Source organism: Alexandromys fortis, unplaced genomic scaffold (genome assembly GCF_014885135.2).
Source record: "Alexandromys fortis isolate MF-2015 unplaced genomic scaffold, M_Fortis_MF-2015_v1.1 scaffold_10, whole genome shotgun sequence".
NCBI lineage: Eukaryota > Metazoa > Chordata > Mammalia > Rodentia > Cricetidae > Alexandromys > Alexandromys fortis.
Window position 1 is genome coordinate 17129407 of NW_026067895.1, and position 17175 is coordinate 17146581.

The following is a 17175-nucleotide window of genomic DNA, read 5'->3' on the forward strand; positions in this document are numbered from 1 at the left end:
TTCAGCTGTGATGCCTATAACCACAACAATAACCAGCATGGCAAGTCATCCTTAAAGCAATAGTAGTATTCATATATTAGTGGTAACCAACAGCTGTCTAATAGAACTCAAAGTCTTCTCAATGAAATAAAATCATGCTGCATACTGGAAAGCCAGCCAACTACCCAGGGCTTGTGAGGTTAGAGATATTAGAGGAGAACCTACCACCACTTAATAAACTGCATCCTAAACATTTACTCTAACACATATGGATTTATTTTTTAAAACAGACTGCTATAATTTTTGCTTTCCAAATTAATAAGAAATAGCTCATTTGGAAACCTGAGGCTAAGTTTTTCTCCAGCCAGCAATCATGGGACCAAATACCGAATATATGGGTGACATGCCAAACTGCTAAGTTAGAAAATCCTGAGAGATTTAAAATGCATTTATTCTCTGATCAGCTGGGTTTTTGTTGAACGACAGGAAATTCATTAGCCGTGGCATAGTCCAAGTACTACGATGGACAGCAGCAGTCAGAGATCTTATGTTAAAGACTGATAAACTTCCTCTCAGTTCTGTTTAATTTTTATCTCACATATGAAGGCTGGAACTTGCTTTAAGGCTAAAAATACTGTGTAATTTGGCAAATGAAGATGATTCATGTCATTCTCAGCCAACCTGTAGGAAGTCCTTTTGTGGGTCAAGCTGCTCTTCGGACTGTAGTCTGGTGACATATGTGACCTACTACCTAGAGCCTTAATAACTTGGAAAGCAAATGCGAATCAAAGATTATTCCACATTTCAGAGAAATCTTGCACTTCAATAATTTGCAAAAATGTCAATTCAAGGATATGTGTGAAGTTATAACACAAGACTTGGTAATGGTTGTTCTTTATTTAGAATTGAAGTTTTCAAAAAGATAGCAAAGGTTTGGGCCCATAAATGGGAACTTTGGTTTAGTATAATTGTGGGGATGGTTATTTGTTCCTCATAAGAATTATTTTACTTTAACAAGGATCAGTCATAGAAAATCAGAGAATGCAGGGAAGGAGCAAAGTCTAAGAAATTATCATTTTATTATGGGTGGTAGCTATCAAAATTATTATATTGTTTTTATATTTCATATGAAAAATGACAGTTAAGTGGAGAAATTTTTCCAAGTAATTCCTCTCCCCACAAAAATCCAGAATAATCAGAGGTCTGTGAAAACAAAGGGCCCCAGAGTGAATGTAGAAACGAGAACATAGACACTAAATATGATTCTTTAGAGAACATAGACACTAAATATGATTCTTTAAAGCTTCCATGACACTCAGGGCAGAGGCGATGCAGCCGTCGAAGTTGGAGTGAGTAAATCCATCCCCTCCACACACCAAGGAAGGGTGGAGGTGAAGAGTCATCTGGCCGGGACAGTTGGCAGCTGAGTTTGTAACCTGAAAAAAGCAAAAAATGAAAAAAAAAAAAGATTGGAGTTGACATTCAGTGTGTCACTGCACTGTTGTGGTAATGCCCACTAAGTTTTTGCTCCCTGGAGAAAATAAAATTTTACTCATGGGGCAAAAAGAAAAAAAAAGACTATATCAAAAGTTACCTATTGCCAAAATATTTACATATATATATTCTCAAATGTTTAAAATTTTATTTACAAATAACTGGAACTTCTAGATTTGTAGATACTATGGTCTGAATGCTTACCCCCCCTCTCCAAATTCATATGTTGTTCTCCTGTGCTGCATAATTTTATGTCAACTTGACACAAGGCAAAGTTATCTGAGAGGAGGGAACCTCAATTAAGAAAGGCAAGCCTCTAGGGCATTTTCTTAGTTAGGGATTGATGGGGAAGGCCCAGGCCACTGCAGGTGTTGCCATTTCTGGGCTGGTGGTTCTGGGTTCTCTAAGAAAACAGGCTGAGGAAGCCATGAGGAGCAAGCCAGTAAGCACCACCCCTCCAGATCTCTGTATCAGCTCCTCCCTCCAGTTCCTGCCCTGACTTCCTTTGATGTTGAACAGTGATATGGAAATATAAGCCAAATAAACCCCTTTTCTCCCAACTTGCTTTCTGGTAATGATGTTTCATCACAGCAATATTAACCCTAACTACGACAGCTCTTGACCCCAATGGTGATGGTATTAGGGGAAAGGACCTTTGGGATGTGAAAGGCATGGTGTAAGGTAAGTGATCTTATGGGAGTACACAATTAAAATCCATCAACTATGAAGAAAGCAGGTCCAACACTGAACCTGTCAATGACCTGACCTTGGCCCTTCCAGACTCCAGGCACATATGCCACTGTAATTTTGCTACTGCTCTGAATCATAATGTAAATATCTGCTATGCAGGATCCCTGATATGTGACCCCTGTGAAAAAGTTGATAGACCCCCAAAGGGGTCAAGAATCACAGGTTGAGAACCAGTGCTTTAAAAGCAGAAAAGTTTTGCAGAGAACAGCTTTGTTTATACGCTACGTTTTGTCTCCCCTGCCCCTCAATACTGGAGACTGTTGATGTACAAAAGAGTTCCAAAATAGTTCAGAATGGAATATAACAAAGGTTTATTTATTAGGGGATAAACTCACAGAAATAGTAGCATTCCACAGACCTCTGCATGTGCTGGGAACTGGAACCGAATCCAGCAGCCAAGAGGCCCAAGCCATTTTGTCTGCATTTATAGTACATGAGACCATGCCCAAAGTGGGCCAGTATCTTAAAGGTTATTGTTTGAAGGAGTTCCCACAGCACCTCCCCCTTTTGTCTAAATAAAAGAGTTCTAAGTCTGATACAAAACTATATACAATTGGAACAAATATTAAGTATTGTCCAGGGAAAAGAAGAGGCAGAAACATACATTAAAATTAGAATTACAACCAGCATGAACAACATCAAACAAGAAAAATATGCTAAATGTTTCAATAGTTATCCTAAGGAGTCTTAAGTCAAGTCTTACATTAGAAATAGCTTGGCTAAGTAATGAGAGGAAAGTAACTATGACTATCTAGCCTTCAATCCCATCAAAGACCTGAGAAGGGATACAATATCACTTGAGTAAATAGGAAGTGCAATCAAGAAAATCCCAAAAGGTGTAAGAAATGACAGAGACAACCGGCTACCTGGGCAATCACCCAAAGTCTCATTTGCAATGTTTCGGCAACCAACTTTGGTTAAGGCCTAGTATCTGACAGACCATATTTAGAGGCAGGAAAATTTTCAAAACCATTTTGCCCTGTCTTGGTAAGGTTTGGCAGTCTTTTTACTTGTATCCTGCTTGTCCAGTGTGGACACTGTACATTTTGTCAGTGGTTGAGGCAGGGGCAGTTCTTTGCCCAACAGCCAGTTTTGCCAAGAAGAAAACAAGCTCCAACTGGAGTGTCCTCGTTGTTGCCAGGAACAATTATGTCACACGTCAACAGAATCCTAAACTATGTAAATAGTTCTTTGAAGTGTTTGAAGATTACCTATCCAAGTGGAATACAATCAAGAACCTGTTTAGTCTAACTATAAGTATAACAAACATGGATGACTATTAACATGTAATTCTTAATACCTATGTAGATTAAAGACTAAGGCTTCATATTGAAAATTTAAACAGTCTTTAAATAAATGTGCAGCGAATGAGGACAATGACCTCAAAATGTAAAGAATATATAAATATCTTGATTGGAGGTAGAAATGTATAGTGCAACATGATAAACGTATCCTAAATTTGCAACAATATGCAAAATATTTTAAGCATAGGTAGAAACATGAGGCATACAATATGACAAAATAACTTTGCAAAGATGCACAAATATTGTAAACAGAAATAGGAGCATATTCAATATAATTGAATATAAAATATAATTTGTATATAAAAATATAATTTGTATCAATATGCAAGAATCTATACCAATGTAATTTGTCTATAAATAATAGCTCACAAGTAATCTCACTACTACTCACTATTATTATTAGTGTTAGTAAGCTCACAATAATCTACCAATTATCCCATCCCATCCATTCCCTTTTTTTTTAAAAGAGATCCCTGAGTTTACTTCATTTCTACCCCCAACTCTATACCAGTTATAACTAACCCCTAGTAATGTTCCTAGCCGAGGACAAACTATGTTGGGAGACGGGACATCGTTTTCTAGAATTACATCCAACTGTCATGGGAGTGATGATATTTCTATGGAATCCTCTAAAAACTAAAATGATGGTTAAGTTTCAGGATTACTGTCTGGTACAATTGCAGATAGTCTCTGAATAGTTGGTAGGGTTTTTCTGAAGTTCTTATCTGAAGTTCTGGTCAGAACATTATAAGGAGGTGCACCATCTCAACTAGCCATGTTGGGATCATCTTGAGAAGTTTGTAACCCAAAACCAATCTTAAAGTGTTACTATCAGAATAATGACATTGTAACAACCAGGTTGTTGTGGAGCCCCACATTCTTCATTGAAACTTCAAAGACTACTGCAGGAAAATTTATTGTTCATTGTGGATAAGTTAAACATTATTCATATAGACATATATTCAATGAAAGATACCATAAAGACAAAAATTGGTATGAGAGAAGTTAAATTTTGTGAAAGCAAAGATTTGAAAAAAGTCCCTCAATTTTATCTTCCTTCTGTCCCATACCAGGTGGCTTCTGAGACGAGACAGAAACTCTGACTTTTTCTTTCAACAACATGCTCGGATTTAGAGAAGGATAGCCACTGTCCAACTTCAAAGCCAGTTTTAATTTTTAAGTGAGTCGCAACTATCATTATACTGAGAAGTAGGGAGATATGTATGTTTAGGTAGTGAAATTTTACCCTGCAGAGGATATTGTTACCATAAGTTAGATCTCTTTGCTTGGTGATTCTTTGTGGATAGCTATCTTTCTTATTTAAGCATCTAGATGTCCAAGGTCTCTTGACTTTTCGAAGATGGGTATTTTCCTGCAAAGACAAGAACAGAACCTTGCCCCAACTCTTATGACGTTTCCTTACAACCTGTAGGATTGTCACCTCTGTGGATGAGCTGTGACTTCTTTTTATCAAGCAGTTTCTCCTTTTCAAACCAAATCTTTATTAATTTTGATGGTATCCATAGCATTTCTTCTCCTGTGGAGGCTACTGGCTTGAGTTCGGGCTTGGCATTCATGTATCTGAACTGGGAACGCAAGCCTGTGTCCCCTGTATAGGGTTAGAGCCTTTGCTCCCAGAGTCAGAGCTCAGCCTGATCAGAGTAGGCCTGGGAGAAGCCAGAGAAGCCACAGAGCAGTTGCAGCAGAAAGCAGTGGGTGGCAGTAGGCGAGACCAAGTCGGTTAGCATGGACCATGGTGGGAAATTGCTAAGTTGCTGTGGCAGGCCCATGGAGCCAAACCATACTCAGCTGTGTGCTAGAGGGGTAGTTCAGCTGCAGAGAGGTAGGTCAATTGCACGGGGTGAGAGAATGCCACAGACAGGGGTCTGGGCAGGGCCCGGCAATGGTGTGGACTTGGACCCCACATTAGATTCCAATTTGCTGGTGTACAAAAGAGTTTCAAATAGCCTGGAATGGAGTATAACAAAGGTTTATTTATTAGGGGATAAATTCACAGAAAGGGTAGCCATCTGCAGTCCTCTGTGTGTACCCAGCAGCCAAGAGGCCTGTACATGCTTTTCATCTGCATTTATAGTACATAAGACCACACCCAATGTAGGCTGATTATCTTAAAGGCTATTGGCTGAAAGAGTTCCCACAGCAGAAGATTGAGCCCACAGGCTTCAGCAGGCAGGGCTAACAAGAAAGCTGTTCCTAGCCCTTCTATTTTGCTTAAGCAAATAAAGATCTTGAGACACCTGTGTTTTATATATATAAGCAAGGGAATCTTAGCTTGCACAGAAACAGGACATATGACAAAGAGAACAATGGCAGGACCTGAGACAGTAAGCCTAGGGGTGGGGGAACTCTCTGCTATGATGGCTCTCCATTATGGGGAAGACTTGAGAGTTTTCATTTTATTCTGCAGGTGGATTTAAATCACTTAGAAAAAAAAAACCTTTGCCTTTTCTGAGAATTTATGCATCTAACCCATCTACATTTCTAGGAGTATTACATTAGTCACCCAGACCAGGAAAGAGTTCTTTCTGTACAGCCGTGTCACACATGTGAGCCAGAGAAACCTGACTTTCCATAGGGCTGTTTCAGCCCTGACACAGACTTTAAATACAACTATTGAGATGTGGTTCCTGGCTGTGGCTGGAAGCAGAGCCAAGGGCTGTATTATTGCGAGAGAGTGTGGTTTCAACAATGACAAGATCCTCTCTTGCAGGACTCTCTGCCTCACATGGCTGAAGACACTTGCCAAAACACACTCCATGCTTTCATATTTTCCTCACTGGGTAATTGCAAAACGGGCGATTCCACCTTCAATGTGATGGGATTGATTTCCTCTAAACTGCTGGCTGCCGAATGAGTGGCCCACTTTCCCAACCACGTGATCTGGCAGCTGGCATTTACCGCTCAGCAAATTAAATTATACGGCACTGACGAATTACCAGCTCACAACTGAGCAGAACATTTCCCCTAAAGCTCCCTTCTGCTTATTAGCTGTAAGTTTAAGAGTGCTCAGGTCCATTAGGAAGATGGCAACTGGAAGGCACAAACCCCACCGCAAGTGGGGATTCCATGCGTATGTCTATTCTTCATACCTTCTCTATGAGCATGTGCACCAGTGAGTTAGCCCCATCCCCCATCTGTGAATTTCCAAGATACATAAAGCTAAGTAACTATTTAAAAATGCTTTGTTTGGAAAACTATACATAGTGTACTGGGTTTTATCAGCTTGACACAAACCTAGACATATGCGGGAAGAAGGAATTTTAATTGAGAGGATGTCCTCATAAGACTGGCCTATAGGGAAGTCTGTGACATATTTTCTTACTAGGTGATTGATGTGGGAGGGCCGAGCTCATTTGCATGGTGCCATCCCTGGGCAGGTGGTTCGGGGATATAGGAAAGCAGGCTGAGCAAGCCAAGAAACGTGATCCTCCATATCTTCTACTTCAGTTTCTGCCCTGCTTGGGCTCTTGCTCAGACACCCCTCAGCTATGGACAGTTACCTGGAAATCTAAGATGAAATAGATTCTTTCCTCTCAAAGGTACTTTTGGTCATGGTGTTTTACCACATCAATAAAACCCTAAGACATAGAGACACACATGCACGCACACGCACACACACACACACACACACACACACACACACACTATTTCAATCATAACTATAAACACATCTTTTACAACCATAAAAAATTAATAAAGAAATATACTGTTAGTCTTTCCCGAGACTCATTCCTATGACGACACAGAGCTGTTGACCTCTGATCTATGACATCCATGTTCTTTTCATAGCACCCATCCTCTCTCAGTACTGTCTAGAACATGGGCAACGTGGTTTTTCTAGGAGTGCATTACTGAGCTCTCTAGGGGTTTTCCTTTCCGGCACTGATATCGCCTCTGTATCAGATCAGACATTACAGAAAAAGAGTTTAACTCGAGTTTCTTTTCAGTGGAACAAAAGTTTCCAGACGGTGGCCAGACTGCTTAAATAATTAAATAATTTGTGGTTCGGGGTCTGCCCACTTTAATGAGAAAATAACCAAGTTCATGTGTATGAAACCCATATGTTGACGTCACCTTGCTCCATGCTGGTATCTCATAATGGGTGAAATAAGACGAATATTAAATAGATGAGCAGAGGAGAGATGGTGATATACATAATAAGTAGTAAAAACCCACGAGTAAAAAGATAATTGAGGAGAAGCAGGACCCTTGAGGCAGGGTCTGTCTGATGCACAGCCCTGCGTTGTCTGGATTTGAATGCATCCAGCCACAAGCTCTTCATTTTCTCAGTCCATCTAAATGAACAGCATTGTGTAGAGCTGACAGGAATAGCTGCAGATAGGAGGATCGACTTCTTCCTCTACAAAGGTAAGTGTGCTGAATCCAGAGCCTAGTCTGGTTTCTCCAATAGTGCCACAGTGTATCGGGGTGACGTGTACAGGAACTCCTGACAGACATCACTAATCAATGGTGGTATTCGTTTTCACTGAGCCCAGAAGTGGCTGCGACACCTTTGCTTTAGTGCTCCAGGGAGCCACTACCAGTTGGTTGTAGCTGCTCGTGGCTAGGATACACTATACACTAACCATAAATAAGAAGACTAAAGTACAATGTAATGTGAAATACAGGAATAAATTTTCCTTTTTTCCCCTCTTTCTTTCCACTAAAGCTAGGATAGCCTGATGCCCTGTCTTTCTCTAAACTAGAGACCTTTTAATGTAAAGAAAAAGGATTAGAACAGAGTCACTTCCTCTGCTAAAAAGCCAATTAGAATTCTTTCTAAAATCTTCTAAACTCCCCTACAGACTACTGCCTTGCCATAGAGTTTCAAACCAGGGCTCCAGCTGTACTTGGAAAGAAAGCTGTGTAAGTCTCCAGAACCACATAAACAACGATCAGAAATGGTGGGAAAAACAGGATTGGAGAAGATGACTCAGACGATGCTAGAAGATATCAGTTCGGAGCCAGGAACTAACAAAACCATGAGTACTGGTGTAAAGCCCTTAGCAGCTTCACTGTCTCAGCCTCCGCCTCTAGCTGCGGTGACTCATTCTCTGTCATCAACCATCATCCTTCGTTCTTCCCCTTTGAGATGCAGGCTCTGGAAGGTAGCTGCTTCTAAAACAGATGATTTTTATATAAATTAAGAAATATGATCTGGGATGTAGGCTGTCTCCATCAGTCCAGCATTTCGGTGCCGAGGAACTGTCTTTATGGTTTCATCGTCTGTCTGGGCTTGCACCTTTGTTGAGGAACCTGGTATGGTGGGAATCCCTACAATTCTTGAGGCCTTTGAAAAAACAATTACTGTCTGGACAAAAGAAGGCATTTCTGTAGAATTTTCAGGTTTTCCCATATAATACTTCACACTTTTCAAAGCTTTTATTTTTCATTGTGAAAAAGCATGTGTCAGTTACTTCAAAACATAAACAACATATCCCCCACCATGTTTCTCATGGCACCCAGTAGTCTTCCTTATTCACAGGGCATGTGTTTCGAGATCGCCAGCAGATAGCCAGGATAGCACGTGTAAACCCCAGTTCCCTCCACCACTTATGGCTGCTTCCACAGTTCCTTTACCATGTGTAGCTGAAGCTAAAAGGTATGACTTCATACATCTACAGTGACAGGCTGCTCTGAACAGCCTGACAAGTTCCCATGCCTCCTTTCACCTGTCCAGAGTGTGCACTGACTGCCTAACACATCCACACTATTGCATTACCGGCCGTTGGCAGTTCTTCACAGAACTTTGATTGCACTACGTTATTTCAGTTGTCTTATTTTTCTTTCTTTATTGTTAATCTTCTGTTGTGTCGAAATTATAAAAAAACCTTAACATGAATACATAAGTACAGGGAAAAAAACAGTATACTTAGGCTGAACTGCTATCTTCAATTTAAGGTATTAGCTGGGCGTCTTGGCAAGAATGACCCACGGATAATGGAGGGAAGATAGGATGAGCTAATTCATGTGAAAAAATTAGCCATGTAAGAGATTAGATAATTTTACCACATTCTTATATTACATTCTAGTGCATCACCTTAGCTTCCCTGAATTTGTGTGAGTTTTGATAGGAGATGTCATATGTGACTTGAATAGAAATATTGTATCTTAAAATAATCTTTATCCACTCTGGAGGACCTATTCAGGGTGACTATAAAATTTTATCTGAATTCAGGGAGGCTGTATTGTCTCGCTTGCTGAGGTAAATTCTGACTACTGATATCCTTGCTTTGCATTTCCTCTATCGTTGTGTGTGTGTGTGTGTGGTATTGGCCACACTGGCACTAATGCAAAGCTATGAAGGTTTAGATGGATGGAACTGGTGAACATATTTTCACAGCTCCTTGCCTTTTCTAGTCTGCTGAAACACAAAAGTAAACCCATGCCATGATATCAGAGTAAGTGAGCCATAATGGTCCACGTCTTAAAGGCTTGTTCCCCAGCCTGTGGTGGAGTAGCTATTACAAGATGGGCCTTTAAGAGGAAGTTAGTCACTGGGGATGTTTGACCTTTGACCCCCTTGTGCATCTCAGCTGCCAGGAAGTGACAGTTGATCTCTGCTATGGCCTTCCCACCAGGAAGAGCTACCTCATCCTGAGGCTTCTCAGATCATTAGACAACATTCATATTTCCCTAGAAAGGCTCCCCTACCCCAGCTATATTGCCACAGAACCACCGCTAACAGTGTATGTGTCTGTTGGGATGTAAACATATTCACCTTAATTTCAAAAGCTGGAAAACATATTAGTTTACATACACTATTACCACACTGTAGCTACACCTCAGTGAAGTTAAAGACTTTAAATAGTGTTTTAGCGAGGACACACATGAATAACATATCTTTGAATGCTAAAGGCATCAGAGAGCAAAGAGATGACTTTTTCTGGGCGACTTAGCCATTCAACACCCATACCTTTTAAAATTCTTTCTTAAAAATTCTCTGTATGCTTATGTTTTTGTGTTACAACAGGAAGAGCACACAGAGCATATGTCTGGTTATATCTGTCTACATCACTGTGTCACTAAGAATAGTGTTAAAATATCTGTCAATCACACATCTACTATTATGGAAAAGTGACTCAGAACTGGAAAAATAATGACACATTGGGGCATTCATTATACCTTTCGGCCCATTTTCAAACCTATTTCTTTGAATGACTCACCACATCTGACTACGATTTCTAAGGACCCCAGTGCCACCTCACTCCATGCCGCAGAATTTAATATTCATAAAGAGCTTTATCTACACACGGGCACCTTCCTGTGGAGACGGTAAATTTTAATTGGGCCGTCTGTGTTCTGCTTGTCACCTCATCTTTCCTCTGGTCTACTCATCTCTTCAATGTTCTATTTTATTTAATGGTGATGTCATAAGCCCATTTCTTCATTGTACTTTAGGGAGAGCCTTACTGTATTATGGATGCTTGGCGGCAAAGCCTTGTGTGGAGTATGACAGAGCTGCTGTGCAATTACTACTGGCTACAGTATGTCCTCAGTGTGGGGGGAAATGAGGCAGTTTGGTCAACTCTCAGCGGGGCTGTTCACTTTATTGGTATTTGTGTATCCAATTTTAATAAACCATTGGGCAGATGTAGGATGAAGTGTGCCACAAATCAATGCTACGATCCCCAGAGCAGCTTCAGTGATGTCAAACTGCAGAGGACACACTTTGTTGACATTGAGTTTGATTGCTGAGGTCTATATCGGGCCTCTTTTAAAGTTCTGAAAGCATTAGAGCTGCCTGTTTGGATAGACTTTATTCAGAACAAGCACACAATAAAGACCGACATATGGTTTCCTCCAGCACTGTCTCAGTTAGAACAGACAACACAATAGTCATAACACACATCCCTTTAGAATTTTTAATTGAGTGGAAAATTGCTCTGCCCTTTAGCAACTTTTAGTATATTAACTCATCAATTATTCAAGCATTTGTCTTGTTCCTAGGTGCTGCTGGGTACTACCAAAGGTAAGAGGGCACACCGATTTTATTTGCATCTGAATATAAACGATCTACAGCAGTCTTCTAGTGAACCCGATTGCTCGAGAGTAGAGGCAAACATGCTTCTAGTGGGGAATCCAGAGATGAAAGGAAGCCTGCTGTTCCCACTCATCCCTCTCTTCCATGTTTAACTTGATCAGTGCTCAATTCTCCACTCACTGGGCCCTTCCCCATCCCATCCCTTCTCCCATTCTCTGGGCATCCCTCTCGATGACCCTGAAGTCTGACCCTTGGCATTTCCTTCTGGTTCTCATTCATGTTGAATGGACCTAGGAACTTTTTGTCTGAAATGTAAGATAAAGGTGAAAAAGGATTTGGGCTTCTTGAAATGACCTGCCTTCTACTTCTAATCCCATGAAGACAGAAGGACCGACTCTGTGTTCTAAAGAGAGACAATGACAGATTGTAAAAGGCAGAGGTAGTTTTAAAGTCAGCTTAACCGAAGTTAAAATTAAGAACAGTAAAAGCATACGGATACGGACTATTCTGCCACTGTGGCAGCATCCAGAGTCACATAGCCACTCGTGAATACTACGGAGAACATTTCAGTCTTTGCACCGTATTTCCTCATGCTCGTTGATGGTTAGTTCCCTCCCCGTGCTCATCTGTCACTCTATGTTTTTCTTGACTAGAGAGTCATATAAACAGACTTGGAATCTGACTTCAGCCATTTAGATTAGTGCTTCTGAGATTTACTCACGTTATTACATTTTTTCTCTTTATTACTGAGCAATTCTTCATGTATAAATAAACAGTACGTTTTTTTTTTTTACCTACTTTTAGGTAATGAATATTCGGCTTATTTCTAGTTTTGGAAAATTATTAATAAAGCTGGAATGCTAATTGGAAGGTGGCTTTTGTGTGAATGCGTTCATTTCTAAGAGGGGATTCACTGGCTCACATGGTAAGCACATACTGAACTTTGCAAGACGTACAGCACAGTTTGTTTCTCAGGGAAGGTGTGACACCTTGCCTTTTCACAGTGACCTGGCGGAGCTCTCATTCCTTCGCATCTGTTTCAGAGTTTGCCAACTTCAGAATTTTTTGCATGAGCCATTTTAGATGAGTAATAGTCTCTTACTGAAGTTTTAAACTGCATGCCCCTAATAGTCAATGATGCTCAGTGTGTGTGTGTGTGTGTGTGTGTGTGTGTGTATTTGCGCATGTGTGTGTGCTTGTGCATGCCTGGACACCTGCATGTACGTACACATGTGCTTACTTTCCATTCATCCTTCTTTGTATGTGGTAAACAACAAAAAACTTACTATTAGGTACATCCATTGGCATACACTAATCCACTTTCTTCTTTTTTATTAAAATTATATATGTACCTATATTAATTGTTATTATTTTTGAGACAGGTCCTGGCAATCCTGGAACTCTGTAGACAAGACTGGTCTTGAAATAATATAGATCCACTTACCTCTGCCTTATGAGTGTTGGGAAAGACATGCACCACTATGCCTGGCTTTTAAGTTATATTATTATTTAAAACAAATTTTAAACTTAAATTATATTTTGGTTATATTCTTCCCCTCCTCAGAGTCCTTTCAGATCCTCTTCCCTCCCTTCCTCCCCATCCAACTTTAAGTTCTTTCTCAAAAAAACAAACAAGAATCCAATATAGCACCAAAACTCCTCGAAACCAAGAAGAAGAAAAATCAAACCAAACTAAACCAATAGAAACAATAATAATAACAAAACGACAAAAAACCAACAATATCCAAACAGAAAAAGAAGATGAAACCAAACAAAAACAAAAAACCCTACCAAATTGTAACCAAATAAAAGAAAACAAAAATTGTGGAGTCCATTATAAGTTGGTCAGCCACTCCTGAACATGATACTTGTCCTGGAGTGTCTGATATGTTGTGTCTGGATCTGTCTGTAGTGGAGATGTCACATAAATGGAATCGCTTGAGATAGGACCTTTGTGATTGCTTTCTTCCATTTAGCACGATGTTGTCCTGGTTCCTCCATGAGCTATCAGCTATCAGTAGTTAATCAACTTTTATGTTTCAGTTACAGTTCAGTGTATGGACATGCCACATTCCATCAGTTGATGACATTGGACTGTTTATTATACATTTAGGGATTTTGAATGCTGCTGCCCAGAATCTGACCGCATGCTGTTGACTCTTGAGTTTACAGCTGTGAGTGGAATGGCATGATCCTAACTTACTTCTGTGTTTACCTGATTAAGGAGCCACCCAGCTGTTTTCTTAAGTAGTCAAACCATTGCATATTCCTTACAGAAAAGTCCAAGCATTTCACTTCTCCGTATCCTCACAAACACTCATAGTTTTGTATTTAAAAAAAAAAACTTATAACCATCCTCAATGAAAACTATTGCTTTATGTAATTAACATGTGCTAATAAATTTATAGCATAAACTTTAATGGTTGTAAGTTCATGGTTTATCTCACTGTGGTCTTGCTATGCCCTTGCCTGATGAATTCACGTAATCATCTGTATTTCTTTGACATCATGTCCATTCAAGTCCTTCGCTCACTTTTAATTTGGACTTTTTCCCCTGTTGAGTTGTAGGGTTGAGTTCTTCATATAGTCTCCATGTGTATTCCTCCCAAACATGTGACCCATCAATTTTCTCATTTTGCTCTTTTACTTCCCTTTACAAATTATTATTATTTTTTTTATGTTATGGGTGTTTTGCCTGCATGAACATCTGTGAATAGTGTGCATGCCTGGTACATGAGGAGGCCAGAGGCAGGTGTCAGATCCCGGGGAACTGGAGTTGCGAATGGTGATGAGGCATCATAACGGTGAGGGGAATTGAACCCAGGTTCTCTGAAAGATCAGCCAGTGCTCTGGCCAGCTGGAGCTCTTATCTCCTGAGCCATTTCTCTAGTCTCTTTTTACTCTTTTGGTAATTCTTGAACAAACAAAGGTTTCTCTAAGGTAGCTAAAATTATATTTTTTCTTTTACTGTTTCTTGTGTCTGTACGTAATATTTACAAAACTTCCAAACGTAAGGTCATGAAGATTTACCCATATTTTTTTCTAGGAATTTCACATTGTAGTTTGTGTTTTCTGTTTTGTGAAGATTTGGGTATTCCGTATGAAGCAGAAGCCAGCTTTGTCCTCTTGTCCACAGAGGTCCACTTGTTTCTCCTGCTGGGGAGACGATTTTTTCTCTCCATTTGATGGACTTTGGAACATTGTCAGAAATCAGCTGATCACACGTGGGTTTGGTTCAGGTCTCTCACTTGTACTGTCAATCATGCGCATCCTTACGTCAGTCCCACTTGACGGTGGGAACTGCAGCTTTGTCATAGTTTTGAAACTGAAAAGAGTGAATCTTCCAATTTAGCTCCTCTTTAAAAAGATTACTTCAGGCTATTTAGGGAATACTTGAAATTCTATTTGAAAAATCTTGACTCAGTTTTCTAAATATAATATTTTATTTTTAACTTTGTGTGTGTGTGTGTGTGTGTGAATCTGTGGATACACACATGTAAGTATGGTGCTGGTGTTGTCCAGAGGCATTGGATTCCCTGAAGGTGGAATTAAAGGTGACTGTGAGCTACTAGACTGGGGTCCTCTGCAAAAACACCGCCCACTCTTCACCTCTGACCCATCTTTCAGGCCTCTTGAATTGGAGTTTTCATTTTTGCACAGGCAAACAGGATCTAGGTGCAGAGAGCAGTAGATTTGAGCATCACTTTCATGTCTCTTACACATCTAATTTCAATTCATGGCATCTTTTGGTTCACTTAGGTCATTGTTTCTTTCAACAATGTATATTGTTCTTGGGTAAAATTCTCATGATCTTATGATTAAATCCAAATATCTTCTTTAGTGTCATATTCTTCAAATCTTTTGCCCACTTTTAAGTAATTGAATCATTAGCATTTTTAGTTTTTTTAATATTTCATTTGTGAGAATTCCCTATACATTTGGGATACTAATCTTTATCAAATCTATGCTTTCTTAACATTTTCTTTTTTCTGTGGTTGTCTTTTCATTCTCCTTACGGTGCTCTTCAAAGACACTGTTTTTAATATACATTGGATATAATTTATCATTTTATTTTTTGTGCTTTTCCCATTATATTTAAAAATACTTATAAAACCCAAGTCATACATAGTTCTGTCTATATTTTCAATTAAAAATTTGATAGCTTAAGGTTGCATGTTTAGGTTTCTGGTCCATTTTTTAGATTATCCTTGAGAGAGTGAAACACGGGCTTCTGAGCCCAGAGTGAAGAGCTCCAGTTGTTTCACTGCTGAGCAGTTCCATCACTACAGACACAATATGCATCAGAAACCCGAGTCTTCTCACTTAAAGCAGAGATGACATCTACTTCCTGATATCCGGACTGATGTGAGCATCAGATGGCAATGGATAAAGACTGTCTAAAATCAGAGTATAAATGCTATTGTGTTTACTTCTAGGATAGGAAAAACGGGATGACATTGTGCCACCACTGGGGAAAGGCTAAAACTCAAAAATTGCTAGCAGTTAAAAAAAGCACAGAAAAGGACTGACCTTTAAATGGGGGTGAGTTTGAATTCCAGTTTTTTTTTTTTTCTTCCTAGAACTGTAATGGTCCTGGAGTTCTCCAGTCCTTAACTCACTTACCTATGTGATAAGAAGAATCTAAGTGTCTTAGAGCAGGTAAAGGGGGAGTGAGCCATAGACAGATCTCTTTGACTTACACCAGGTAAGGGTCTAATAAATCAGAAAGGGAGGGGGAAAAGGAATGGAGAGAGGATAGAGGAAGGGGGAAAGAAACAGAGGGGGAGAGAGGGGAAAGGGATGGAGGGAGGATGGAGAGGATACACACACACATACATACACACACACACATCCCTATCTCTATCTCTCCCCTCCTCTCCCCTCCTCCCTCTGCCACCTCTCTCATAAAAGTTCATGTATTGTTGTAACACTCTGATCCTATCATGACCTTTTCCTCTCTGACTTCCACATCATGGAATACACAGTTAAAATGGAATAAGTAGCTGTTTTGTACGGTTTCTTCCCCGAGTCGTCTCTGTGCTTCCCAGCAGCACTCTGTGTATCGTTTGTGTCACACTGGACTTCACCGTGGCTGTCTGCTCAGTGGCCACCCTTTCTGACAGCCATATAGAAACTTCTCGAAGGATGAGAGATGCCTCTGAATCCAGAACAATGACTGACACATAGAGTTCAACCAATGTGTGCTGATGAAAACATGAATATAGATTATCAATTCCTAATGTAGTATAAATAGGTATTACCAACTGAACTTGTTAGTTTTATAGCATAACACTGATATTTACGCTAAATAGCTCTAAATAGATCAAATAGACCTAATTTTCAAAAAGTACTGCTGGAACAGGAACTAAACTGCTAGTGTGCCCACACCCGTGCAATAGCATCCACCATCTAGTTTTTAATACTGGCTTCAGATGACTATGAATGTATGTAATATATGACATTTCCCCTCATTAGACTGTTAAAACATTTTCTATTAAGTATTACCATTTAAAATAATTTAGCTATTTTGAGTAAGTGTGAGAATGACTAAATGGCAGGGTGAGTCCCAGTACTGCCTGAGAAAAAAATGACTTCATTAAATGTACATGTGTTCAAACATTTACTAGTTCATACATTATGGAA

At 39.8% G+C, this 17175-nt stretch overlaps 1 protein-coding gene across 1 annotated transcript in view; it reads right to left on the minus strand.

The window, feature by feature from the left end:
• Nucleotides 1-1039: 1039 nt before the first annotated feature.
• Nucleotides 1040-17175, minus strand: part of Rnls (renalase, FAD dependent amine oxidase) — a 231629-nt gene continuing 215493 nt past the window's right edge. The window contains exon 7 of the mRNA XM_050159243.1: nucleotides 1040-1415. Within this exon, the coding sequence (XP_050015200.1) occupies nucleotides 1263-1415 (153 nt within the window). The 3' untranslated portion in view covers nucleotides 1040-1262. The remainder of the gene's footprint in view (nucleotides 1416-17175) is intronic.